Below are 12,040 nucleotides of genomic sequence, written 5' to 3'. Positions count from 1 at the left end.
GACAGTGGCTGTCAGTTTGGTGTTGTCTGCTGCTATTTCACCACCACTCGCTATGAGATGACTGCGATTTCCAGTGCAGACTGCTAAGGTAACCATAAAGCGTGCTCTGACTGCTGCTATTTCACTATGGGGCACGTCAAACTCGACGGTGGCTGCCTGAATGAGCATTTTGGGCCTCACTAAGCTAATGGTGTCTTATATTTGTTCTCTTAATCGCTTTACTTGTGTGAGCCAGATAACAAAATAAACAATGCAACCACATGAATAGCTGCCCGAATGAGCATTTTGAGCCCGCCAACGATAATCAGGGTTAACAATAAATAGTGTTTCAATTCAGATATGCCAGCATTTAAATATGTTTCTATGCCACTTCTTAAATCGAGCACAATGTGTGCAGGACGTTGCTTATCAGAATTGAGCTTCTATTATAAGGAATATGCCATAAATGGAACTGCTTATTTATTTGAGAGGTCACGGAATGGATGGTTGGCTGTTGCGAACCCACCGGCAAAATTTTGGTAGCCCTAATAAGGGCTGTTCTTTTGTTAATAAGAAGCGTTTATGCTTCATCGAGTGGCTCAATGCCAGACAGCTCGCAGTCGGAGTCGCTGTCTTCAGTGTCATCTTCACCCAGCTGGATGATGATGGGTTGAATGTGCTCACTCCCAGACGTGTCAAATCTGAATTTTGCCTCCAAGTCCATCACATGCTGAATGCTCTTCCTCCAGTCTTCCGCCGTTACCTGCTTGATTTTCTCCCTCAAGATGACGTCGACCGTGGACAGCTTGAAGTCTCTGTTGTCCGCAGCGATGCCATTTTTGATCTTGGCCCACACAAGCTCAATGGGATTAAATTCGCAGTGGTACGGCGGGAGCCTCAGTACAATGCAACCGGCCTTTACAGCTGTGTTGTCTACAATGTAGCTCGGAAAGCGTGACTTTACAGATGCCACCAGCTCAAGCAACTGCTTCTTTATCCTTTCACCGTAGGTGATGTTCTTGCTTGTGAGCCACTCCTGTATCTTTTCCTTCTTCCAGGCTGTCGTCGGCAATTTCTCTTCTCGCCGGCTATGATAAGGTGCATTGTCTAAAACAATGACGCTACCAGCTGGCAACTTCTGCAGAACGTCATTGAACCAGCCCTCAAAGCGATTGCCGTCCATTTCCTCGTGGTAGTCGCCTGTCTTTTGGCCTCGGAATATATCCAAGCCGCCGTCGACGAAACCATCCTCGCTGCCGATGTGCGTCACGATCAGGCGCTGACCTTTCCCAGAAGGTTGTTTTAGACCCGTCGTCAGACCATTTGCTCGAGCGAACAGGCGTCCGCGCTTCTGCACCACGGTGTCTGTCCACACGATCGGCCGAGTGTGTCCCGCCGTCACCCATGTCTCGTCCAGGTAGAAGATCTTTCGGCCTTCCGCCCGGTAGCGCTCCACGTCACGGAGGTAGTGATTCCGCCAATCGGTGATGTCATCCCGGTCGATAAGCAGCGAGTTGCGGCTTCTCTTTTCATGCTTGAAGCCGATCTCGGCAAGCAGGTGACACACAGTACACCGCCTTAGTGATGGTATAGTTCCATACGCTCCGAGAACTCGGTAGTTACCTTCTCGACCGTCGGTACCTCGTTGCGGCGAAAGCAATCGTGCACACATGATCTCAGCGCGCACAACGTGAAGCTGTCAAACTTCGCGCTGTGTCTCCTCTTCTCCGCATTGCGTGGGCGCTTTCGCGAGGGCGTCGTCAGTTTGCCACCCGAAAAATGCGAAGCTTTAACTTCCTGTCTCACCCTGAACACAGTCCTTTCGCTTACACCAAGCATGTCGGCGACAAACTTGCTCGTGTCCTCCACGCTGCGTTCAGGCTGCCGGTTACGCCAAAACGTGTGGCAGTGGAAGATCATGTTGCCTGAATCGCTGTTCAGGATGTGGCCGTTCTTGTTCTTGCCGAGTCTCCTTGGTGGTGTGGTCATCGAGGCGACACAAGGCTCGTTCGGCAACAAAGGATTGCGTTCCGATGTCACCTCACTGGGCTCCATGGCGGAAAACTGGCACGGAATGCCGCGCGCGATCGTTCGCGAACTCACGAGATCGCAGGTTCGCAACCGCGAAAAAAAAATTAATTAAAATAACCCCAACACATTAAAAAAATAAGGTTGTGCAAACACACAAAAAGTATATATGAATCTTATGCTATTAAGCCAGCGACTGCTACGCCCGGTGCCGTCGATCTTGCTCTGTAGCAGACGACGCACAGCGTTGTAGAACGCACGGAGTTAATTTTCTCTCGCGATCCGGCATGTGCGGTAGCATTTCCATCATGATAGTTTTACCAAACCACTCGTCACACAAATCTTATTTATACCGACAAATACGTGTTTTAGAAGCAGTCACAATTTTTTGAGTGGGACTATTTCTTTAGTCGCGGAGGAATTGGCTGCTGCACTTCGGTCAACTGGGCGGGGCCTCCTCCTGCCTTCTAAAGTTGTACCCGACTATAGATAAACGTACTCCTTTACAGACTCTAGAGGCTGACTGGCGATCATGAATTGTCGTTTCTTTATTAGGTCCTTTGTTTCTTGGGAGAGCTTACCTACTGGTTGCCTTGGTGCCTTACCTCCCACTTCAATTGCTGCTTCTGAGATTAACCTAGTTACGGTTTCATTCATTACCTCTATGTTGTTTTTATCTGCCTTTTCTAAAGCTGCATATTCGTTTGCGAGCACCATCCTGAATTGGTCTGCTTTTACCCTTACTGCCTCTAGGTTGGCCTGTTTCCTCTTTGTATAATTTCACTGTTTCTCTCTTCAAGTTGAGAGAAATCCTAGACCTCACTAACGTGTGTTCACTGCACTTTACCTTACCTAACACTTCTACATCCTGCACTATGCAGGGATCGGCAGATAGTATGAGATCTATTTCATTCCTTGTTTCTCCATTAGGGCTTTTCCAGGTCCACTTCCTGTTGCTGCGCTTCCTAAAGAAGGTATTCATTATTCAGAGCCTATTCCTTTCCGCGAATTCTACTAACATCTCTCCCCTTGCATTCCTAGAATCGATGCCGTAGTTTCCAATTGCATGCTCACCAACCTCCTTTTTCCCTACTTTTGCATTTAAGTCGCCCATGACTACAGTATACGGAGTTTGCACCTTTCTCATTGCTAATTGAACATCTTCATAAAACTGTTCTATTTCTTCAGCATCGTGACTTTGGGGCGTAGGCTTGTACTACCTTCATTTTCTACCTCCTATTCAGCTTTATTACGACGACTGCTACCCTCTCATTAATGCTGTAGAAGTCATCAATGTTGCCCGCTATGTTGTTATGGACTAGAGGTCCTACCCCGGTTTCTCTCTTATCTGGAAGACCGCTGTAGCAGAGGACGTGGCCGTTAGTCAGAACTGTGTAGGCCTCACCTGTTCTTCTAACCTCACTAAGGCGAATAACATGCCAGGCAATGCCGGATAATTCTTCAAATAGTCCTGCTAAGCTAGCCTCACTCGAGAGGGTGCGCGTGTTGAACGTTGCTAGGATCAGTTTTCATTGGCGGCCTGTCCGGATCCAGAGATTCTTGGCACCACCTGCCGCGTAGTAGGTCTGACCGCCGCCTTGGTCAGGTCCTCTGCAGCCGCTGGGGACTGAGGGCCATGGGTTAAATGTCGGAGTCCTGGGGGAGGTAGTGGCCGAATACTGCACCAGGGAGGCCAATTCCTGTTCTGGTGAGGGAGTGACTGTGATGAAGCTTAGTGGGCCTTCCTAGTTTGGTTGAACCTGAACTAGTATAGCCCCACTAGCTCTCGGCAATGTATTTCTTTTAGGGGCGAAGCTCCTTAGGGTCGAGCCTTGTCCCTCGTCGCGCCGTCGTAGCCACGCTTGTACTCGCCGCTCCCGCTACAGGCGCAGCTGCGCTCTCTTTCCCGACGCGCGCGCTCTCTCTCGTCCGTAGCTGGGGGCGCTGCGGTGCACAAGGGCTATATAGGCGTTGTATATACTGTACACTTGTACAGTATGTATATATATATATATATATATATATATATATATATACACATGTCCGCCACGCTCCGTCTTCCGGAGAACGCTTCCAGATTTGCCAGATTGATCCCCCGGCCGGTGCTTCGCCCACTCATCATCATTCACTTCGTGGATATGCGGTGTTTTTTTTTTCTTGCCGGTGTTAGGCACCACTCCATGCCTGAAAATGTAGTGGACTGGAGTAGGATTCGAACTTACGACCTTCAGATTTGAGGCTGGGTATTCTACCTCTGCTCCACGCCACCACCCGGATTTACAGTGGGAAGTATGTACTTTCAATTATGACTTTAAAATGTGATGGTGTAATTGGGTATTTGAAGTATTGAAGAATGAGAAATATATATGATCAGGTGGTTTTCATTTGTTTAGTGACCACAGGTACCATGGCCTTATGATCGCTACGGTACACCGCCATAGGGGGTACGGCAAAGGTTGTCACGTTCTTCATATACATGTCACCAACGCCGCGCGCGTTCGGTGCGAACGCGGGCAATACGCCGCCGCCGTCGACAACAGTTGTGCGCGTTGTATATGTGACCGCCCACAACCGTTGTCGAAGCACTGGCTACGTGACGGAACGGCTAAACGCCATTGGCGACACTGTTAAGGGAGGGGCGGGCGAGAGCCCAGAGAGAGTCCGCGGCACAGGCGGCAGGGCTGCGCGCATGCGCCGCAGTGGGAGAGCGGGCACCCACACGCACAGTCTAGTGTGCCTCGAGGCCCTCCTCGCCCACCGCTCCTCTTCCGTTGGGAAGTCGCGTTTGCTCTCCACCGTGAGTTCGCTCCCCGTGAAAGCGCGCGTCCCTCGCCCTCGCGCGCTTTCACTCGCACATACAGCATACGGCCAATGAGTTTTTTTGTATTGCCGGACGCGACCATCGAAGAGTGAGCCCTTAACAGCTTCGCTGTAAAATTAAGTAATTTCGCGTCAGTACTTCAATTTCAATGCTGTTCTGCCAATCTGTTCATGGGCTTTGACATTTGGTCGAGATGCATGTGGGAAAACCCGCTCCGTATATTGCACGGATGAAGACAGTGTATACCTATTCTTTTTTGCTCGGTATAAAGTTGCACTGTTGTCAGCCATATTTACACGTAACCGGTGACAGGCAACATCACTTTCCTGTGGTACACTTAAAATCTCAAATAGACCCTATTTCTACATTGTTCTTAAATGTGAGGCCACTGCAGAAGACATTGCCAGATAGGTATACGTGATATACAAATGTATATGCCCACAACTTGCTTTATTTGATTATATCACCGCATCGCTTCATCGATGCAGCAGTGCCAGAAAGAAAAACATTTCACGCGTAGAATCCTCCGGTGACCTCAAGAGTAGCTCCCGTAATGAAGGAGCTCGCAGCCGGAGAGCACAGGAACTTGATGGCCTCGGCTATCTCCCATGGCTGGGCGGTCCTCTTGAGCGGTGTGTTCGATATGGCTTCAGCCTTGAATCTTGCATCAGCGTCGGCCATCAAGGGAGTGTCCACCCATCCGGGCAGCACTGCATTGCAGCGGATACCGTGCTCCGCAAGTTCCGACGCCGCAGACTTGGTCAGTGCAATGACGCCGCTCTTCGCGGCGCTGTACGCGGGTGATGTCGAAGGGCATCGCTTCGCCCCAATGCTTGATATGTTCACGATGGCTGCTCTCCCTTTCGGAAGTGACGTCCCAGATCGGAGCATATCACGGCCAGCTGCACGATTCACCAGGAATGTACCCTACAAGAACAAAGGCGAGACTTCAGATGTTTGCCGTATCACAATTTACGGCGCACTTACTTTCATAGCTATCATACACTCATGATGGGATCTGTGGCCCCGAACCTAACCAAACTACTTGATAAGCAACATCACCAGCACCAATGCAGCTGCGGCGGCAGCGGCAGCACCAGTAGTACCTACTACTACTACTACTACTACTACTAGTAGTAGTAGTAGCAATACTAGTTTTACTTTGACTGGGAGCCCTAATAATATACTCTTTACACCAGATTTTGCAGAATCTGTATTTCTTTGTTAACTTTAGCGACTAGAATTTTTCGCTTCACGCCTTGTAATGAGTAATTTAGTGTCATCCGCATATAGCACAGGTCGAGCATGAAGTAACATGTGAGGTCTTGCAGAATAACCAAATTTAGAATTTTAACATCATATTGAGCTGCATTGAAGTAAGCAATTTGATGCGGTCTCTTTAATAACTCTCAAAAAGTTATTCTGGTGTTCCGTTCATTTTATAACAATATTGAGTATATATCTTGAGTATATATCGTGATGTAATTTTGTAACATCTAGGAAAATTGCGGTTACCACATAATAATGCAACATCAGTTATTTTCAGTATAAAGTCCACAAACATTGCCAATGGTGGTAATCAAAAAGTATTTCCTAAAGCTCATTTCGTGAGGTGAAAGAAATATGTATTTTGCTAAGATTGAGTTTGCCTCTTTGGCCGTCTTACCTGATTTTTGAACGATGAGCTGTAGAAAACTATGTTTTAAAGGCTGTGCAAACTGGCTCCTTCTCCGGCATTAGTTCCACGTTAAGACATACTGATTGGCAATACTAATCTAATAGGAAGCTTTAGCATGGTGCAACTCCGATTTCCTTATACACAAATAGATCAACAAAGTGAAATTTTTGGGACTGCCCTTAAAAATATTTCAGTAGAATTTGTTGCACTTGAGCGAGACGATTAAGTTCTACTGACTCTAGCAAGTAAGCTTTTAAGTTACGGCCTGAAATCTTTTACAAAAATTCCCGAACTGGTAATTAAAAAAAACTTCAGCACGAAGTCTACAAATACGTAACTCTACACCAAAACAGATATCGCCGCTGTGTAAACTGCATCTGCTCGGGCATCCAAAGCGGGCAAATTTGATATATGAATTTACTGCTTACCTGAAATTCGTACAACGTTTACCAGGGTTGGCAGCATTCCTACTCACAAAATAGTGGTTCATTGCAATCTGACGTGTAAAACATCAATAAAAAAGTCGCAGTTTCGCCCTGAAAAGCGAAGCATCAATTGCGATAGCAAATTAGTAGAGAGCTATACGGAGTAAGGATAGTTGTTTTATTGGCTGCGTGAACTTGGAAACATTCGCTTACTAACTGAATTACCAAGCATGGTGTGAGTGCGCACAAGCAAGTGTAAATAGATCACATTCGATGACCGCAGATAACCAGTGTCAAAACGCTGGCGCGAGCAAGCGTGACACAGCAGCGAGCGAAGGTTCGTGCGGTCTATCGCTTCAATGGAAACTGAGCGACGAAAGCACAGCGCATACAAAGGTAAGAGCAGAGTGGAGATCGCTTTCAAGATACGGTGCACGCCACAGCTTGCAGCAGTGCAAAGTACAAGTGCGCGGTTGCTGGCAGAGTAAAAGCCACGCTCCCTCCCTCCCGCGCTGCCTTCCCACTTTCCTCCTTTCGCACTCGATATTGAGTCGCCAGATTCCCCTTCGGCCGGGTCGCTAAATGCGCAGTTGGTTCCGGAGCACAACGGCGCCCCCCTCCCTCGCTTCCATCCCCCCCCCCCACTGCCTTTCGCGCGGTCGCGTTTGCTCTCCTCCGTGCGTTCGCTCTCCGTGAAAGTGCGCGTCCCTGGCACATATAGCAAACGGCGCGCGGCTACGATTTTATCGCCCTTGGACTTTATACGGAACCTCACGACGACGACGACGGCAGAAATCCGTTTGGAGTGTCCATATAACTGCTATCGCAATAAAAATTCAGAGGGTACCTAAGCACTTCTGATCAGTTGTGAAAGCGAAAGTATTACTGTCCATTGGAACGCCGCTGAGCGGTACTTCTAGGGAGCCTACATGCAACGCCGTTTTAGTGTGGTGACAGCCTTTGTAAGGGCACTTGCCGCCGCCAGCAAAATTGGCGGGTTGAATCGGGCACAAAATGGCGAAAGACCAACCGACAGACCACATTTCCCACAACCCTTGGTGACGTGAAATTATTTAACTTCTTTTAATAAACTTTGGCCTCAGCAACCAGAGACAAATGGCGCGTCTAAGCGCAGTACACGGCACGTCTATGTTTTAGTTAAACAGACTAGTAAGGACACTCTTTATTACAGCACACTTCGAAAAGGACCCTTTATATATTATGTACAACTGGAAGGCAACGGCAATGCTTAATGTAGTTCACATTCTTGATGTGAGATAATGCTACAACGAGCACGCCATCGTGCCTGATAACTTGTTGCTTTATACGTGTCGCACGACATGCAATAGAAAAGAAAGTTTGTTGTGTTAAAATAATAGGAAAATGCAACTAGTATATTAAAGATATATGCAGGTTTCTTGTGCGCATTTGCGCAAAACTAAATTAAAGAAATTTAATGGATCGCGTGCCAACATGAGTACATCAGAGCGTGACAAAAAAATGCAGAAACACTGGGGCCCAAAATGGCTACCCACCAAATGTGGCGGTAAATAGCAGTCAAAATGTTGGTGTTGTCACCACCCTAAAACGGCGTTGCACATAGGCTCCCTAGGTACTTCGAGTTATGCACTCCTCGCGGGCAAGCGAGCGCGTTGAGAAGCGTGGCGCGTTTTGACGTGGCCGTACCGAGGCGCAGCTAGAACGCAGGCGAAAGCTTGCGCGAGCAAGGAACGCGCGGATAATTACAGGCTTCCGAGAGCGAGGGTGACGTGGCGTCGCGGCGATACCCTCTCCTCTCACGCAATACCTCGACGTACCCTTACGCCCACTCTTCTCCATCAAGGCCCGACGCAGCAAGCGCGAGCCAGCGTCAGGAACGCGCGAGGCGCGCTTGTGACGCGGCGTCGTAGCCAGTGGGAAGTTTCGCTGCCACAGACGCCGCCGGCTTTTTCGCTCAATGAGTCAATTGAGGCTTTCGCATGAAAAATTTAAATAAATTGTGCGGTGTTACGTGACAAAACCATGATTTATGATTATGAGGCACGCCGTAGTGAGGGACTCCAGAATAATTTTCACCACCCAGACATTCCTTAACGTGCACCTAAACATAAGTACACGAGCGTTCTTGCACTCCACCAGAAATGTGGCAGCCAAGACCGTGATTGAGCCCGCGACCTCTAGCTTTGCAGTGCAGCGCTCCAGCCACTAAGCTACGGAGGCGGGTAATACATCAACTTCGTCCGCTCTATGTGTGTAGGGCAGTTTACAGAATCGCAATATCATCTTTTATTGTTCAGTTACATAAATGTAAAGAATTGGCACTTGAGTTCATTTTTTTCAAATTCAGAATTTTTAACAATGTTTGCAAAACAATTTGACGAACTAAACAAAAAGTTCGCCGCCTGCTTTATCTAGATTTGAACCTTTTCTTTTGATTGGAACAAGCCTCGTCAAATTTGGTGCAGTTCTTTCCGGTAAATAGTAGCAGTTTCGCCCGAAAGACGAAGCATCGACAGCAAATTAGTAGAAAGCTATACGAAGCAAGGATAGTAAAAAGTAGTAAATATACGCTTACTAACTAAATAAACAAGCACGGTGTCACGCGCGCACAGTAAACATGAGCACATCTCGCTCGATGACCGTGGAAACCCGTCAAAACGCTTGAGTGAGCGCGCCAGCGGCAGCGAGCAAACTGACCTTCGCGCTGTCTGTCGTCTCGCTTCAACGCGAACTAAACGTCGAAAGCACAGCGCGTACGAAGCTATACCGCCACTCGGCGCATGCACTTTGTACCCATCGCAGATCGCTTTGAATATGAGGCCTCCGCAGGCGCACACTTCAGCCACATCGCAGAGAGAGAGAGAATAAACATATTTAATGTGTAAATGCAGCTTTGGAGAGGCGTCCTCATTCCAGAATGCCTTGAGCTCGGGCCGCGTCCTGTGCCCTCGCAATCAGCCGTTGCTGATCTTCGAGGTCGGAGCTGGCCAAGGCTCTCTCCCAAAGCTCGTTGGTGTGGTAAGGGTTCGGAGGATTGAGTGGTGCCTCTCTGCAGCCCCCTACTATGTGCCTGAGGGACCCGGGCTCTGCGCAGAAGCGGCATTGCGGAGAGAATTGTGTAGGGGCTATGAGGTGATTTCTGGTTGGGTGGGGGAATGTGTTAACCTGTAGAGCTCGGAGGAATCGCTCCTGCTCTCCAGGTAGTGACGTGTGGGGGTGCATATGTTCTGCGGGTTAGCTTGTAGTGTTGTGTGATGTCTTGGTATGAGACTAGAGGGTGCATGCGCTCGGGTTCAGATTCCTCGGCGTCGGCTCGGTGGGTCAAATCTCGAGCCACGTGGTTGGCGACCACGTTGCCAGGAATGCCGTGATGAGCTGGCGCCTAGATGATTATGACTGATCTGGTTGGCGGCTTTTGATTTATTATCTTGAGCGTAGTGGCATGAATTCTGCCGCTAGCGAAGTTGCGGCACGCCTGTTGGGAGTCGGTAACTATGACTTCAACCTGTGTTTGGGAGAGCGCGAGGGCTATTGCCGCTTCCTCGGCTTGGAGGGGGTTGTATCGGGTGAGCGAAATGCTGCTCCGATGTTCTTTGTTGACGATTACGGTGGCTGTTGTGGCTGCGCGTCTGGGGTAAGACCCCGCATCCGTGTAGGCTGTAGAGGGCAAAGTCCCGTATCGCTTGTGTATGGCCCGAGCCCGGGCCTCCCTTCGCTGTGCGTGGTGCACTGGGTGCATGTTGCGAGGTAGAGGCGGTACGGTGATGTTGCTCCGGATGGCATCGGGTAAGCTAACAGTCTGAGGCGGCGGATGGCTGAAAGGAGCAGATAGCCCCAGGCGTAAGAGGATGGACCTCCCCGCTTCCGTAACCGCCAACCTTGTTCGCTGGCTGGATAAATGTGCCTCGATCAGCTCCTCGGCCGTGTTGTGCACGCCTAGTCGTAGTAGGCGTTCTGTGGACGTACTGATCGGCAGGCCCATCGCCTGCTTATATGCCTTTCTGATCATTGTGTTGATTTTTGTGAATTCCGTTGCCTTCAGTAGTGTGTATGTAATAGCGTAAGTTATTCGAGACACGACGAAGGCTTGGACAAGTCGAAGCGTGTCCGCCTCCCCCATGCCTCTTGTCTTGGTTGTTATTCGCCGGATCATGCGGGTAACTTGGGCTGTTGTATTCTTAAGCTTGTTAATATTGTGTTGGTGCGATCCGACTGGAAAACCATTCCCAATATCTTTACGCTCTGAGACAGAACGATGGTGTGTCCCTCCAGTTGTATGTTGATACTGGGCGAGTCAGATGCATGCTTCTTTCGCGGAGAGACCAGGAGTAGCTCTGACTTTTGGGGGGCGCAGCTGAGGCCGCAAGACTTAGCATAGTCGCTCACCACGTCTGCCGCTTCCTGCAAGCGGCTCTCCATTGCCACGATGGACCCCGTGGACGACCAGATGGCAATGTCGTCGGCATATAGGCCATGCCGGATCCCCGAGATGTTATCGAGGAGCGGCGGGAGGCCTATTAGGGCGATATTGAAAAGGAGAGGGGATAATACTGTGCCCTGTGATGTGCCGCGCCCGCCCAGTAGAAAGGGGTCTGTGGCTTGGTCCCCGACCTTTAGGATGGCTTTTCTATCTGAGAGGAAATCTCTGATAAAGGAATACGTCCTGGCCCCACAGCCCAGCGTGTTTAGCCTCTGTAAGATTGCTGTATGCTTGACGTTATCGAACGCCCCTTTAAGATCTAAGGCGAGGATAACCGTGGGGGAGTTGCCTGTCGCTGGTACAATCACCTCCTCTTTCAGCTGAAGTAGGATGTCTTGAGTTGAGAGGTGTGGACGGAATCCTATCATCGTTGTTGGAAGTTTCCCCGAGTCCTCCAGGAATGGTTGTAGCCGGTTGAGAACGATGTGCTCTAGGAGCTTTCCTACACACGAAGTGAGGGAGATCGGTCGTAGGTTCTCAATGGCTGGTGGCTTGCCTGACTTCGGTATCAGACGAACCTCGGCCATTTTCCAGTCCTCGGGAAGGTTTCCTTCCCTCCATACTTCGTTAAGGTGAGCGGTAAGCTCTAGTAGCGAGGGGTTGTCAAGATTGACAAGTGCTTTATTGCT

The 12,040-nt window shown here is 49.3% G+C and overlaps 1 protein-coding gene across 1 annotated transcript in view; it reads right to left on the bottom strand.

The window, feature by feature from the left end:
* Nucleotides 1-5,265: 5,265 nt before the first annotated feature.
* The window catches only part of LOC119444556 (estradiol 17-beta-dehydrogenase 8), a 42,122-nt gene continuing 35,347 nt past the window's right edge, over nucleotides 5,266-12,040 (bottom strand). The window contains exon 3 of the mRNA XM_037708936.2: nucleotides 5,266-5,755. Within this exon, the coding sequence (XP_037564864.1) occupies nucleotides 5,339-5,755 (417 nt within the window). The 3' untranslated portion in view covers nucleotides 5,266-5,338. The remainder of the gene's footprint in view (nucleotides 5,756-12,040) is intronic.

This window comes from Dermacentor silvarum, chromosome 3 (assembly GCF_013339745.2).
Source record: "Dermacentor silvarum isolate Dsil-2018 chromosome 3, BIME_Dsil_1.4, whole genome shotgun sequence".
Classification (NCBI taxonomy): Eukaryota; Metazoa; Arthropoda; class Arachnida; order Ixodida; family Ixodidae; genus Dermacentor; species Dermacentor silvarum.
This window is presented reverse-complemented; position numbering and strand designations above follow the sequence as displayed.